We start from the raw sequence: 16,457 nt of genomic DNA, 5'->3' as shown, positions 1-16,457 counted from the left end.
TCCTCTCAGGTTCTGGCTGGCAGACTGTCCTCGGACAGCCGAGGCCGTCTCCTTTTCCAACGTGCTCTACAGAGAGCTGTCCGCTGTACCCTACATGGCCAAGTTTGTTGTGTTTGCGAAGATGAATGAGCTGCGCGAGGGCCGCCTGCGCTGCTACTGCATGACCGACGACAAGATGGATAAAACCCTGGAGCAGCACGAGAACTTCACAGAGGTGGCTCGCAGCAGAGACATAGAGGTCAGTCCAGAGACGAGTTTTGAAAACCACTGTAAAACACATGAGACTCATCCCTTGAAGTATGTTGAACTCAATGACGGTGAACATAGGTTCTGCTCTGCCATGCATTTCTACCATTGACTGTTTAAAAATTGAAGAAGCGTTTCAACTTCCTCCAACTATCCAGAATTAAAGCCAAAGTTTGCACATGCCATGTCTGTGCAGTAGCGATCCGGGGATGGAGACATGGTTCCGCTGACATAAACACGCTCGCCCAATCACAAGTCATTTTAAGCTGTCAAACATTTATAAGATCACATAACTACGTAAAACCAAACTTTTCAGAAACATGAGCACTTGAAGATATATCAACGTGATTAGAACTTCCCAAAATGGACGAAAACATCACAAGAAAAGCTTTTTAGTTTGGCCCATGTCCCATCCAGTAACAGATTGTATGACCTACACTGCAGCCAGCCACAAGGGAGCAATTGAAACGGGTTGGTTTCACCTTTGGTTAGCTGACATTTCATCCATCTTTATATGCGGCCTATGGTTTCTACTGTAAGTTCCTGGCACTTTGGCTAATGTCTTATTCACATGTTGCAGGTGATGGAGGGAATGCCGCTTCATCTGGAGTGTTCAGGAAATCTGGTGCCGGTGAGAAAGGCCACCCAGCAGCCTCGCTGCTTCAGCTTCCAGGCCTTCAAAGATAACAGAATTCCTGTGTCTGTTAAGGTACCTCCATTTTTTCTTTCCTGGATTTTATTTTCCTTTGTTACTAACCATTACACTACCGGCTCAATCTCCCAATCGATCTCTCTCTGTGTCTTCATTGATCTCTCCTGTGTCTGTGATTCTAAGGTGAGAGACAGCAGTAAAGAGCCCACTGGATTATTGTCCTTCCTGCGCAAGAGCACCAAGTATGAGGACAGTCAACACGTGCTCTGTAACCTCAACATCACCATGCCTCCATGCATCAAGGTAAAGAGCTGCAGTTTAGCTCACATCAACACAACATGTTAGGCATCTTTATTCACAGTCTTATTCCCTGAGATGTCTGACCATGTGGTGTTTGCATGTTACTGACAGATTGTGGGAAGTGAAGACCGGAGGAGAACTCTGACCCCACTGGCTTTAAGAGAGAGATACAGCGCCCTGAATGAGCCTGCAATGGGTATGAGACTTCAACTGTCCCACAGCATCATTCTACCCCATTCACAGCACTATACTCTGTGTAGTATACAAGGATGATCTCAACTTCACATTTAATTGACACGGATGTTTAACTTTCTGTTGTGTTTTCATTTCTGCAGCATCAATGAGTGCCATGGAGAGGACTGAGCTGAAAATGGCCGTGATTGCAGAACAGTTAGGACTGAGTTGGGCCGGTAATGTACAGCTGACTAGTGTGTGTGTGTGTGTGTGTGTGCGTATGTGTGTCCATGGCTGCGTGCTGTAAACTGTCTATGTTTACCTTATGTCTAACAAGCGTTCCTCGCTCGTTGCTGATTAAACAAAGTTATAACATGGCAACCGGCCATTCAAACTAATTACTGTCTGTTTTCCAGCCGTGGCTTTTTAACAGACAGAATATTTGTTCTCATTTGGTCGGAGCTTCTGTGAAGCAGGTTTCTATTTTGAGAACAGCACAGTGACTGCTGGGACAGCATGTCACACAGGATATATTATACAAATATTGCCCCTGCTTGATCCAGATCTTCTCCTTCACTTTCTTTAAAACAGAGTTGGCTCGTGAGCTCCAGCTCAGCGTGGACGACATCAATAAGATCCGTGTGGAGAATCCCAACTCGCTGCTGGAGCAGAGCTCGGCACTGCTCAACGTGTGGGCCACCCGCGAGGGCAAGAGGGCCAAGAGTGAGTTCATGAGTTTTAAATTATGATAGAGCTCAACAGCGTGGATCCGGAAGTAAAAATCCCATTCATTTAAAAAAAAAAAAAAAAAAAAGATCAGCCATAATATTGTTTAAAAAAATCCTGTAGAAGACACAAGTCTGAATGATTTCAACTGCATTTACAGAAAACATATTTTATTCCCAATGTCAAGGAAGTGTTAAGTTTACTTCCGGAACCATATCCACTCTTAAAGTGGGCTGTCATGGTTACGCTCTATATTCTTTAAGGTTCTGCCTTTTTAATCCAGTCAAAGTTCCGATTGGTGTTGTAATTGTGTTGCTGTTTGTCCCGGGAACCCCTCTCCTCCTTCCCCTTCTTCCTTGCTATGTGTGTCTCCGGCATCTGTCGTTACTGCAGTGGAGAGCTTGTACACGGCTCTGAAGAGCATTGACCGCATGGACATCGTCAGCATGCTGGAGGGCCAGCCGCCCCAGCCTGAGAGACGAGGCTCACGTGATATGACCCGACGCCGAAACAACGAAAGAGAACACCTCTCCCCTGGTATGACCAATGGTAAGGTCCTTCCCCAGTGCAGCCTCGTCCCTGTGTCCCTTTTGCATCAACCCCGAGCCACTTTTCCAATAAAAAAAACGAATCCTCTTTCCCTAAAATCCCCTGAAGGTAAAGTGAAGTTTGATTTCTCCTGTGTTGTCCCCTTGTCGTTCTTATTTATTCCCTATGATGCTGTTGGGTATGAAAGCTTCCACAAACGTCAAACTTTTGCAGGACTTTACCTCCAGCAACATGCAGAGGGACTCAGGACACTCCTACTAAAGCCTCGTTCTTCTGCTTATACATTTGACACTGCATTATTTAAATGATGAAGGATTATTATGGTTAGTGAATGGAGGTGAAACATAAAAGGTGAATGCCTGGGTGTCATCCAGCACTCCATAGCCATTGATCATAACATTCGAGATCTAAGTTATTCCTCATACAAAAACAAACTCTTTTATAAACCCAAAACTCTGTCTAGTTATAGTTTTATTAGTGTTTTTATAATTATTACGATTCATGAGATAAAGATGTGTGTTCCTTAGCAAGATAGGTCCGCTGATGGTTTAGTCTTTAAGCATCGTTTTAATTTAGATGGACTTAACTTTAGTTTGGATGTTTTGTCTAGACAAACCACACTTTGTCATACATGATCAGTCCATGTTGATCATAAGTATAGCTTAGCATTATTGGGCTTCTTACCAACTGTCAGTCCTCAGTCTTTTACTCCTTTTCCTCATGGTTACCTTCACACATGCATAACCTACATCTTTATTGACTCCATTTTCACCTCTGGACTGGTGTGAGCAGCTTCTGGTGCAGGCGACGAGTCCGTCCGACAGGTGAAAGGTCCTCTCTGTGAAAACTGGAGCAATAGTCTGAGATGTAACCATGCATACCGATATGACCATGAGTGTCAAAGGGAGAAAAAAGGGAGACGTTCAGATCACAGCTGAAGTGAATCTGATAAGCGTGTATCTGTGTTGTCTGTCTATCTGTCCGCCTATCTGCCTCCCAAAGGCCGTTCCCGCTTTGACATTTAATGTAAAAACGCTGTGCCGCTCTGAATACTGGGATATTGTGTCTTCTGTTTATTTCAGAGTGACGGGTTTTCAGAGATTCACAACTTATAGTTCCAGTGTAGTTTGTTTACCAAGCAGGAGCCCGAACGTGACTTTTAAGGCCATAAATCCATAAATAATTTGTCTGATGAATGAGAAATAGTAAAATAAAAATAAAACACGCAAAGAATTGAAAAATAAATCATAAATGCTCAAAGAAATTGAAAACCATTAAAATGCTAAATTATTCTTGATTTCCTTGTGCATTAGATTTATTCAGTCATTTTTTAAATAGTTCTCATTTCTCAATTTGTCTCGAGAGTACGTTTATTCACTTTATATTATAGGATTAGATTTGGGAATATGCTAATTTTCTCTCTTGCCGTAAAATGTCACGAATATGAAGCCACAGACAGAAGCTAGCTACCTTAGCTTAGCATTAAGACTGGAAACTGCGAGCCTAGCTTTTGGGAGAGGACTCTGAGACTGTTCAAGAAGATATGTAGGACTGAGCCTGACTTCAAGGAAAAATCCTTTTCTTTAATCCGATCACAAGTTGTGGTTTTAGGGAGATTATGTACTTTTAGTATTTCTTGACAAGTTGACTTCTTGCCAAAAAAATTGTGGGTACGGCAGCTGACCAATAAATAGGTTAGGTTAAAAAAAAGGACAGGGCTTGGTCTTTATGCTATGCTAAGCTAACTAGCTGCTAGCGGTGGCTTCACATTTACCGTACAGAGATGACAGTGGTGTCCATCTGCATTTGAACTCTTTGGCATGAAAGGAAATAGGTACATTTTCACAGATTTTAAATTATATATAAATACCATATATTAATTTTTTTATTAGGTCAGGTTCAGTCCTCCATACAAAAGACGCCATTTCAGTATATCTAAAGGTGCTGAAGAGGTAACCTGAATATTTGCTAATAGAGAGAAGAAGTAAATTAGACTGCAGACTTGATTCTATCTTTACATGTCTTTTTTCTATAGTTCTAGTGCACCTCTATTATAGGTCAGCACATTTCTATGGTTTTTTCAAGACCATTTCAGGGTAAGCAAATAAAAGTACATTATATAAAACAGTAAGCAGCCTTCTTTCAGGCTTCTGTAATAGGAGATTAAAGTGCTGTCTGCCTGTGGTTGCATGGGGAGCACTGAGAGACTCTTTAGGGCTAATGTTGGTGCACTGAATGTCCTTTTGGGAGCCCTGTTTTCATTCCCTGTGAATCTGTCCCTCTCTCTGTGTTTTTCTGGACATGTCATCTGCAGCCTAGCCGCCCCACTCTTCCTCCTTCTCACTCCTCTCCGAACTCTGACCTCATGCCGACCTCATGTTGACCTCTGACCCACATATTTATCTATTTTTTCCCCTTTTTTTTTTTTGCGACCAGTCGTGCATTTTCTTTATTTCTTATATTCTTGAAAACCCCACCTTTTTAAGTGTCTGCTCTGTGACCCCCTCACACAGACTGTGTACTCAGCACCCACTGGGAGGGGGGAGGTGACCCTCTCTGTCTCTCACCGTTTCTGTGTTCATCATCCTATTTTATATTTCTCTCTCTCTCTCTCCCTCTCTCCCTCTCTGCCTCTCTCTCTTTTGCTACCTTTCCTTTCTCTTTCCGACTCTGTCCTCTCCCTTCTTTCCCTCCCCTCCTGCCTGACTGCATGTGCATGGAGTCTGACTTCCATCGCTCATTTCACCCTGTGTTTGCATGGTGACACTGGGATGAGGAGTATCACTGGCATGTTGGACAACTCAAACACTGCATTGGAACCTGATGCTGCTTGACCGACAGACGTGTGTTGTTGCATGGCACCAACACAGATAATGATCCTACAGTCTGTCTCTGTTCCTCCTCAGGGCTCTGGTCTGTGGGGTTAAAAAAGGCCACAAACCTTTTTTGTGAGCTGCGTCTGCTCTGTTCATGTATGAATGTTGCGGTTGTTTCTATGTAAACTTTGTCCATCAGATGGGTTATTTAAAATATATGTTTTTGATGTCTTTGTGAGTGTTTTACAAGAGTGGGTTTATTGTAAACGTGCTCATTGTTTAATGTGAAACTCATCAATCAGTCCGTGTGAGTTTATCAGTGTGAGCATCTTTATTTTAATTTGTAAGTGTTTGTGTCTTTCATTCACATATGTAGCCAGTGTTTAAGTCTATGTGCAAAAGGATTATATTTGATTTATATGTATTTTATGTGAGCTTCACTGCTTCGTTGTTGTATTTATGTATTTCTATCAATGGGGTCGCAAAAGCCAAATTTTTTCATATTTCACACTTCCATTAATTTCTTCCTCTCCAAAAGGTCTTTCTTTTATTTCATTCCAAAATATAGAGAATAGGTTTTTATAGGGATATCTTCATGAAATAACTAGTGAAAACTGATCACCTCTTTCAACTTTCTAACTCCCCTTGAGAAAATGCACTTTGCAAAAAAACGATATTTAAGAGTAATAGTTTATATAGACAAATGACAGTACTTGAGAGGCTGAGAGAACACAACAGAAAGTAGGACGAGACATCTTCTTGGCCGCTTGGTGTCACAAATATCTCCTGCACTCTCAGCAGTGCTCAACAGCAGTGGTGCTAAACATGAGTCAAGTTACACCATGCACAGCTCTGCACAGCTTTCTCCTCAGTGGAAAGTGTACACATACAGTCACTCTCTCTCAGCACCTCTCTCTCTCTGTCTCTCACTCTCTCTCCTGAAGGGGAGTAACCTCTACTTCCTCTTCTTGTCCTGCACCATATCTCCTGTTTCATTTTCTGGTTAATATATTTCTATACTGTAACAGTACCACTCACACTTAGATTTTTCTACATTGCCAAAATTATTAAAAATTTCACATAAACTCTGTGCAGGTTAGTCAGTCATTTTCAGCATAATTAACTCGGTAAGAAAAATACTGGACAGATTATTTGTACGCTTAAAGAGTAAAAGCACACTCTTCATAGACTTCAAATGGAATTAATGTAAAATATACAAAGCACTAATTCATGCTGCTGTGACATTGAGCTGGATCACATCTGATCTGCCTCTCCAAACAGGAGTTATGACCGTTTGTCCAAGAAACACTTGTAGGAGTGACCTGAGTCCACAGCACAATAACAGTTTGCAGTTTTGATGAGTGACATAGCTTCATTTGAAATAAATGTTCCAAAACATTTTTGAGACCGCCAACCATGAGGCTTCTGTAGCCTGTGTGTTAATTATATGTTAATACACTCAGTCGGCAGTTTATTGGGTACATATACCTCAAACTAATACAGTCTAATACAAAATGTCCTGCTATTAATCCTAAATGGTCATTTTGGAGGTGGCAGTTTGACTTGTTTTGTGATGCATGGACATGATTTTGTCATCGTCCAGCCATTGTATCAATGGGGATAGGTTGAATAACAGAATCACATCTAAATATTTAATGAAATACAATTCAACAGCCACACATTCTACAGCCTGTGTAATTATCATAGCTGCTGAATCGACAACCCTCTGAAATAACTTCTATCAAAGGAGGGATCTACACACAACCGTTTGTGTCGGACTGTATTAGGTTTTGGTAAGTTCACTGGATAAACTGCCAACTAAGTGTAGCTGTGTCATTCGTAGTATTTTGAAAATTCTATGTGTCAAAGAGAGAGTCAGCAGCTCTGTGGCGTGAGCTGATGTGCGGGACGACGTGTGTGAGGACAGAATGAGATTGCCTGCATGCATGCTATCCAGCCTGGCAACGATATCAACCTGCCTGTTTTTGAGAGGATTTTGAATGCATGCATACATGAGAGTGAGGGTGTGTGTGAGAAAGAATGAGACAGTGGGAGAGTGTGTTTACGGCATGTGTACGTGTGACAAAGTGTGTGTCACTGTTGGACAGGTGTGTGTCCCAGCCTCAGGCAGAGGCAGTAATTCCTGTCCGTCTCCCTGCAGGTGGCAGACAGCAGAGCAGCACCAGTCATTGCTGGGTTTGAACCTCGGTTTCTGTCTCGGTCCATCTGGCCGTGTCTGCTGCTGCTGCCGCTGCTGTCCTCACCGTCAGCTCTGGCTGATCGAGCTTGACACCCCCTCTTCCTCTTTTGTCCTAAGCTCCTTGCACCTTTATTTCAGCTCCTATTGTCTTGGCCCTCCCCCTCTCTCCCTCCCCTCTTCTCTCCCATTTGTCCCTTCAGCCTCCTCTCCTCCTCCCCTAAATGCCCAGCTCCTGGGCAGGGGTACCTTTCCCCTCCCAGGGTCCCGGTGCTGTGGGGTTGAAGTTGGGAGCGAGGTAGGGGGGCCGGGTGTCAGTATGCCTCTCTCTGTCTCGCTCCAGGTTATGGGCTCGCGCAGGATGAGCTTCTCTCGCCGGCCTCCATGCAGTACAGTCTGCCCTCCCCGCTGGGCGCTGAGCCTTACTGGCAGGAAGTCTCCAGTCTGGACTGTGCACCCATTGCTACCACAGAAGAAGACACCCTCATGGAGATGTCTGATGTGCAGGTGTGGCCCTCAGGCAACAGTCCCTCCCTGGTGCCTGTGGAGGACTCCTCGCTGGAGTGCAGCAATGCGGACGATTCAGAAGGTCTGCTGGGGCTACCGTATGGAAGTCTGGGTCGGCCGGCCAGTCAGGCCAGTGCAGCCAGTGGAGGGGGTGGGGTGCTGAGTGGTTCCATTGAGCTGCCCGAAGACGATTCAGAGATGGGTGTCGATTCGCTCAGCACAGCCACGCCAGCCTCGCTTGGGGGCACCATCGCTGGGATTAATCTTAACGGTCTGAACAATGGTCAGGGGTCAGAGGCAAGCTCGGAGGTTTCGAGAGTGACCAGCACAACTGGTGGTGGAGGAGCCGGAGGAGGAGGAGGTGGAGGGACGGGCTCAGACGAAGGGATTTCTCTTGTTGCAGGACAACAAAGGGTGTATGCTCGGCTGAGTGAGTCACCTGGTCTGAGCTGTGTTGCAGATCGAAATGGCGACAGGTGAGTCAGACCCCTGTCTGCCCCTCAGGTGCCTCTGCAAAGTCACAATCTGTACTTATTATCCCTTCAACTCTTTTGTACGTCAGCAAAAAATCATTGGTAAACTGGAGTTGTTCCGATGATACCTTGAAGAGAAAGTGAATCCCCAAAGTTTATGAGAGTTGTCTTACTTTCCATGCAGTGAGTAGCAGTGCATGCACGATGTCCTCACTGATCTGTTCTCTCGTTCCAGGTCAGGTAATGGTGGAAACGGAGGCGGTGGAAGCTCTTTCATTTCCTACCTGCAGGAACAGGCAGGCCCGGGTTGGATCCCTGCTACTGACCCTACTCAGGCCTGGGTGGGCAGTCAGCCTAAGCCCAGGCAGGCCATGGACACCATGATGTCATCAGTACGTAACGCTGTGGATGGAGACCAATCTCCTATTTCCCAGGAGGCCTTGCTTCAGCCAGTGAGGGACATGGGTCACTCTGAGATCTTACGGGGTCACTTCAGAGGTACCCAGCCGTTTGAGAAGGGGCTGGGCTTCCCACACAGGGTACCAGAGCTGAGGGCCTGGGACGACGTTCGGCTGAAGGGCCAGGTGAGTGTGGTGCTCCCTCCACGCAAAGTAAGAGGAATGTTTGTTCTGCCTTTAGAAATAAACTTCGGCAAAGTACTGAATCAGCTGAACAGATATTTTTAAGGTTATTTTTGCAGATACAATAAAAAGAATGGATAGAAAGATCCTAGAACTGGATTGTAAACACACACACACACACACACACACAGTCCCCAAGATGGGCACAAACAGTATGTCCAGCCAAATATAGCGCGTATTCTCACTGTCCCACCCATGTCATATGATCCCCACCACACTCATTCCCACGTGTTGACTTTCTGGGACCACACAGACACCTCACACTGTAAAATACAGACACTGCTATGAAACTCTAAATAAAACTAAAAATAGAGTGTTGTGTTTAGGTCCTCCGTGGTCTTGATAAACCTTAAACCATCTCATACAGCTCAATACAAAGTCCACAAAGGCTGTATTGTTTGCTGCATTGTTGCGTCTGCGTAGAGTTATGATTGAATTTGGAGAAATGTACCTTAAAGTCTGTGAGGATCATGGGGAAAGACAACTAAGTAACCAGTGTATGCTTAAAGTGAGGGGGCAAGTTTGTCAATGCTGCTACCCAGGCATACAGAGCCTCACTGGAGCAGCCAGAGGTATTTAAAGCCCAAAGGTCACATGGTCAGAAAGAGAGAGAGGTGGGAATAGAATCCTCCCAAGGTTAGATTTGTCATTGAGTGGTTACTTCTCCGCGGACAGTGGGAGGGTCAGGGAATAGAGACCAGGGGAAATGCTCCACAGCCCCAGCAAAAAGAGGACGGATACAAACTAAAGGACACAAAACCAAAGTGACAGGAGGCCGAGCACTGCAGCTGTCACCCTCTCTCTCAGCTGAAGGAGGTGCTGCGTGGATATATAGCAGCCGTGGAAGGTTGAGGGGGCGTGAAGTCGTGCATTGTCGTGTGCAAGCAGTTATTGATTAACTGGGAATCAAAGTGGGGAGATGTGGGCCCTGGTGACTGAGCTCCTCTTCAGCTTCGTGCTGCTGGCTTTCCTGGTGATCAGCTGCCAGAACGTCCTCCACATAGCCAGCGGCTCGGTGCGGTCCGTGCTCACCTACATACACGCTCAGCTGGACCGGGAACTCGGGGAGGTCGAGGGGGTTGCAGACGAAGAGGAGAACGTCACCACCAGGGTGGTGCGTCGCAGGGTCATCCTCAAGGTACACAGAGGGGGGCAGAGGAGAGTCAAGCTGAGACTCGGAGAAAGAGCTAACGGGCAGGAAAACGAGGAAAGAGAGGGAGGAAAATATCTGTTGTGTGGAAGCTTGAGGGATTCAGGTCGTAAAGGATTTTCCTGTCGTGATGTAGGCATAGTCAGCAAGATGGCTGTTGGGATTAAATAAGTACACTGTGTAAATAAGGGAAAGGAAATGTACTGGGAAATAACTTGTAAGTTAAATCAAACTACTATGAGAATGGGACTTAATTGATTCCTCTGTGGTAACAGATGTCAATTTTTTTTGGGGCTCAAGGGGACATGTCTAAAATAAACTTTTCTTCCTTTTTGTATCTTAAACATCATCGGTGTCAGTACAGTTTGAATTTTAACTTCGCCGGCGCCGTTGACCCTTCTTCACATCACTTGCTGCAGCTTAAAAATAGCTGTGCACACATGCTGCAAATAATCTTGGTCTATAACTGTATTGTCATGAACTTCACGAACTGTAATTATCGATGTTACTAAAAAGCATCCATGAGCCTCATATGTTCCCAGCTGTTGGAACTGACATGCTTTTCTAAAACAATGCTCACACCCCTCACCCATCTGTCGTTCATCTCCTCCTCTGGGTGTCAGATTAATGGGTGCCTCTAAACACTATTACACTGCTGTGAAAACTATTTCCACACACTGTAGGCCCATCATTTTGTGCTAATTTTCGTTCTGGACTTTGCTGAGGAGGAAAGTGTATTCATGGCTTATTTAAAGCAACAATATTATTAAATGGTCCACATGTTTCCACAGGGCGATGAGGTTGAAGATCTTCCAGGGGAGCAAGTAAGCGAGGAACAGTTTGAGGATGAACATGGAAACATTGTCACAAAAAAGGTCAGTTAGTATATTAGTTTGAACATAACCAAACATACGTGTTTTCCTTGTGTCAGTGTCACAATACTCTCATAGCATTTCACCACACAATGATTATTACCTTAATAATCATTACTTTCAGTTCAGCCTTCATCAGTGGATTTATTCCCCAAAATAAATTGTATTTCACCAACACTGTCTTTTTCCCACTCTCCTTTCATCCATCTCTCTCTCCCACCCTCCTGTGTGCTGCTGTGTGTGTGTGTGTGTGTGTACGTGATAGATTGTGCGTAAGGTCGTGCGCAGAGGGAAGGGCTCGGGTGAGGAGGGGGTTCAGGAGGTGTGCATGGAGGGTTCTCTGCAGGACGACAATGAGCTGGAGATCGATGCTGAGCAGTTCATGAGCTACGCCATCCTGGGCCGGGACGGCAGCAAGGTGGGATTCTGATCCGCCGGCCGCTCTCTGTTGGCCTCACAACAGCCGAGGCTTCTGTTATGTAGCTAAAGAAATGCGCAGGGAGCGTTGGACTGAGGCCCTGTTTGATTTAGTCGTCTCTTTGAACAGGGGACTCTGTGCTGCAGTGAGCTTCATAGTTTCACCTCATCATGGTTTCCCCCCCACCATTAGACCCTCTCTAGATTAACCTGCATGAGCCTGACAAACGGATTTTTTTTTGCGTTTTCTTGTTTCATTATGTGAAGAAGATGGTGAGATGTGTGTTTGGACGCTGACCTTCTGTAACATTAAGCTCCACTTAAATATCCATGTCTTGCTTTGGTTGAGGTGCTCACACTCATCATCAGAGTCTCATCATTCATGTCATGACTAAGCAACACCAGTTTGTTTTCCTGAACTGACTGTGGCCTCTTGCAGTGGTTTATATTCTCAATACATTCGCTTTCTCACCTTTTCTGTCATTTTTTTGCCTTCATTAAAGTTCATAGTACTATGACTGTGTGCTGTGTCACTCAAACCAACTAGAGCTGGGTCCGATATGATTTACAAACAGTGGTTTTGTGCCTAACGTTCAGGAAGGAGCAGAGGATTGGGCTTTAACAAATCAAGATCATTCAGACAGTGTGAAACCTAACACTTTGGAACTAAATCAAAAATGTCTGTGCAAATATTTTTGACGCTACTTTGAATCCCAAATACTGTAGATGTTTCTGATGCCATCTTATCTTCAACTGCCATCCATCTCTTCTGTCCTTTCCTCATTGTTTATACATGATTTCTCTCTTTTCTGCCCTCTTTCTTCTCCCTTGTTGCATTTCTCTCTTATTTTTCTCTTTCTCTGTCCTCTCTTTCCCTGTTGCACTATTTTCTCCGTCTGCTTTCCTCTCTCCTCTGTCTCTTTCTATCCACCCTACTTGATCTAACTATCCTGTTTCCTGATCTACGTCCCTTCACCCTCTTCTTCTGCTCCTGTCATCCCATCTCTCCTCGATCCTCCTCCGCACCTTTTCTGTCGTCACCCTCCTCTCCCCCCAATGTAGCCCGATACTGTGGATGTGAAGAAAGGTGCTCAGATAGTGAAATGCGCCAGTCTGCGGAGAGTTAAGCAGTGAGGCAGACTGAGCGCTGCGTCCCCTCAGGTACGGGACCGAGCCACGGTGCATCGTCTGACCTTTGGGCTAGACCATTTAATCCAGTCTCCCGGGATTAAATGTATCTGAATGTACCTTTAATTCAATACTAATGATATGTTATGTGAGACTGGCACAGCAAAATGACTATTACATAGTTCTTTTAAGTAATAATTCAAATAGAATTGACACAAAGAAAGATAAATGTCTCATTCTCAAAATATAGAAACATCAGAAAACCCTACTTGCCTGAAAAATAACCTGCTAACTCATGACCAATGTTGAGTTTGAAATAGATTTTTTGTATTACTACAGGTAATATGATGATAAATCCATAGAAACCTGATATGGTACTTTATGTATTAAGAGTAGTCTATTTCAGTCTTTATGAATCTAGTAATTTGGATAAGCAATACAAATTCAGGCTGCTTTATGATATCATATGTATGGAGATATATATGTGAATATCTAAATGTGTTGCGTCAGAATGTGATATTTATTTGCTCAAATAAATCATATGTTGAATTCTCCTTAGGTGAATAAAATATTTCTGTTGAAAAGGTCACACTGTGCAAACAGAAATTAAACACAAATCCAATATAATTCCATACAGATGGATGACAGAGATTGAGTTTGATGCAAATAGATAAATAATATTGCAATAAATGGCACCAGGTCAATTCGGTGTCGTCATGCATGTCGTAACAAGCTGGAAAAGGGTTGGCACAACGTGCACTCAACAAAACAACCGACCAAGAAGGATCTCAAGGTCACAGCTGCATAGCCAGTTTCCCTACACTGGAGTGTGAGTGTGAGTGCGTGTGCGTGTGTGTGAGAGAGAGACTTGCCCTTTCTAATTTAAAGGCCGTGACATTACTGATATTTCTGGCGACTCACTTGTGAATGTTAAAACACTTCTGCCAACCATTTTGCTTGAATGGCTTTTGCAGAACTAATGTGCTGTGTTGTAGTTCTACAGTGAGTGATACAAATTTGGATCAACTTCAGATGGACCTTTTTTAAATAATGCACATAGCTGTTAAAATCGGCTAAACATGTTCACTTTTGCACCGACTCACTGCAGCTTGCATGCCACCTGCCCTGTATGAAGTTTTTCTCTGATCTGTTGAGACCAACGTTTCTCTCGTCCTGACTCAGCCTGTCTCTCCTTCCCTACAGACTTCTTCGCAGGATTCAACCCCTTCACCAAACCCATCCTATATGGACACATGACCAGAAGCAGCTGGCAAGAGGAAAAACACGTACAAAAAAAAAAAGCAGACAGGCAGAAACGAAACAGCTACAGACAACAACTTACTGACAACCACAGCGGCTCTGCCGACTATCAGCACGTGCCAGAAGAGAAGGATACAGATTTAACTGTAGTTTTTATTACTTTTTTTTCCTTTTTTTTAAGAAACTGTGGGTAAAAAATCTATTACTAGGCTAGAAGCATGATTTTGTATAAAACAAAAACCAAACAAAAAAAACTAGCAACCAAAACGTGCTTCCTGTTATCTGTATCAGCATGAGTGACTGCTGCCGCATGGCCTGTCTTAAACTACAAATACTGAGGGAACACAGGGGTGGGTGTAAGGGTGGGGCGGGATGGGGAGGAGACACTGCTGTATATGGGACAGGCATGCATTGTAGGGTATGGTCAATAACTGACCCGTTTTCTAAACCAACAGGGGAAAATTTAGAAATAAAAAAAGGAGATGAATAAAATAATGAAGAATCTCTCGGCAACAGGTTCCTCCCCCTCCGACCTGCCATACTCCTCTGAGCATCTCAAACCTGTCCCAGTGCTCTCAAAGTCCAGTAAAGCTACAATTATCACAAGGATATTGGTGTTGTACATTATATCTTATGCACTAAAATGCTCTGCGTGACTGTGTTATGTGTGTTGTTTATGTTAAGATCCCTAAGCAACGCCACTGATGCTGCTGTTTCAGGTACATAAGAAATTCCTCCCTGTTTTTGTTTTTTTTTGTTCGTTCGTTTCTTGTTTGGTTGGTTTGGTCTGAGCTATGTATTATTCTATATATCTCGAGATCTTTGTGGGTACAAGAACATACAAATGTTGTGTCGCTCTGCCTGTTTTTAAACGTCAAGATTTCTGTGTGTCCGGCTGTTTGTTTCATTGTGCTTCTCATGTGCGTTCACCCTTTTGCTTTGGACGTGTCAAACTGTCGAGGGAAGAGTGTAAATCATGACTCTCAGTAAAGATGGTTTTTGAGCGTTTGGAGGCAGGTTTCTGCAGCGAACCTGTCTGATAGGGACACGTATGACAGGTTGTGAGAGATGAACCTACCATCCCAACCCTCTACCCGTTTTGGTCCACAGTTCGCTGTGTCCTTGTGAGGTATGCGTTAATCCGACGTCTGTCTAAAATGCCCATATCTCTCTTCACTCCATGTTGCCCTACCTCCACCTCTCACCCCCTCGCTCCTTCAGTCAGCCTCTCAGAGTAGATGTAGCAGTCCTGTCCCCCTCCAGCAGGGGGCAGGATCCCACCTTCGGCTCGTAGCAGTGTCTGTTTGACCTCATCGTGCAGAATCTGACGCCAACACCCATCAGGTGCACTCACAGACCATCTTACCACCACCAGAAGGTGTGACTTGATGAGGGTGCAGCAGCTGAGATGATGGTTGATAGTGTAATAATAATAATGTAGCACTGGTTTGCCTGGGTAGAAGACGAGGAGTGCCGCGTGTCAAGGGTCACAGACGTGTTGAGCTGTGGTGTTTGTCTCCTTGTAGCAAAGACAGTCAGTCAACGATCACTGTGATGAGAAACTGTAATACTGACCCGCAACTGTGAGCCTGAAGCGTGTCTCACCCCTTCCCTTCCTCTTACGTCTTTTATTTGTTCATGGTTTATTGTCTTAGCTGTACTTCAGCAGAAGCAATAACTGCTTGGAAAAGGAGAGGATTGTTTGTGCGAGTGTGTTCGAGTGTGACCGACGAAGAGACGGAGAGAAAGAGGATTTTAGGATCATAGCTTCTGATAGCTTACGATCTGTTCACCACAGCTTTAGCCTTCTCCACACTACACTCAGAAATGATGTCAGTACATTAGTATCCCGCAATTCATCCCTCTTCTTTAGACAAGAAAACTATTACGTTTAAGTTTTACACTTAAGAAGTATCGGTATGACTTATGTACCAGCCATCCCATTTGCATTGTGCCCGGCGTCTGTATGGTCATGGTTTTTAAACCTTAATAACAGTCATATGCACCTTGAAAGGAATCCGTGTGTGTGTGCGTGCGTGCGTGCGTGTGTGTGTGTGTGGTTTTAATATCATGTATTCAGTCCTGGATATGTGGACATGTCAACGTTGTGATAATATCACAGGAAGTAATACTGCAAATGGACAAAGAGCAGCAGCTCTCAGATTATATATAAATAGACGTTTAATTCTAATTCACATATTTTTTTAACATTAATTTACCTCAATAAGCGCATCATCTCACATGATATTGATTATATGCATTCATTTTCTGTAAACATCAAACAATATGTTAAGGGAAAAGTTGTAAGTCACAAAACCGTTGCAATAAGCACCCCTCAATAATAAGTGT

The 16,457-nt window shown here is 44.1% G+C and overlaps 1 protein-coding gene across 2 annotated transcripts in view; it reads left to right on the top strand.

The window, feature by feature from the left end:
- Nucleotides 1-13,402, top strand: part of ank1a (ankyrin 1, erythrocytic a) — a 36,149-nt gene extending 22,747 nt beyond the window's left edge. The window contains exons 32-43 of one of the 2 annotated variants that reach the window (XM_053421005.1): nt 10-238; nt 827-955; nt 1,082-1,201; nt 1,310-1,394; nt 1,534-1,608; nt 1,964-2,095; nt 2,492-2,647; nt 8,004-8,643; nt 8,876-9,224; nt 11,223-11,306; nt 11,569-11,721; nt 12,783-13,402. In XM_053421005.1, the coding sequence (XP_053276980.1) occupies nt 10-238; nt 827-955; nt 1,082-1,201; nt 1,310-1,394; nt 1,534-1,608; nt 1,964-2,095; nt 2,492-2,647; nt 8,004-8,643; nt 8,876-9,224; nt 11,223-11,306; nt 11,569-11,721; nt 12,783-12,854 (2,224 nt within the window). In that variant the 3' untranslated portion in view covers nt 12,855-13,402. The other variant, XM_053421006.1, reaches the window with a different exon arrangement.
- The last annotated feature ends 3,055 nt before the right edge of the window (nt 13,403-16,457 follow it).

Source organism: Pleuronectes platessa, chromosome 4, assembly GCF_947347685.1.
Source record: "Pleuronectes platessa chromosome 4, fPlePla1.1, whole genome shotgun sequence".
Lineage (NCBI taxonomy): Eukaryota > Metazoa > Chordata > Actinopteri > Pleuronectiformes > Pleuronectidae > Pleuronectes > Pleuronectes platessa.
Note: the sequence above shows the minus strand (reverse complement) of the source record. Positions and strands in the feature narration are given on the sequence as shown.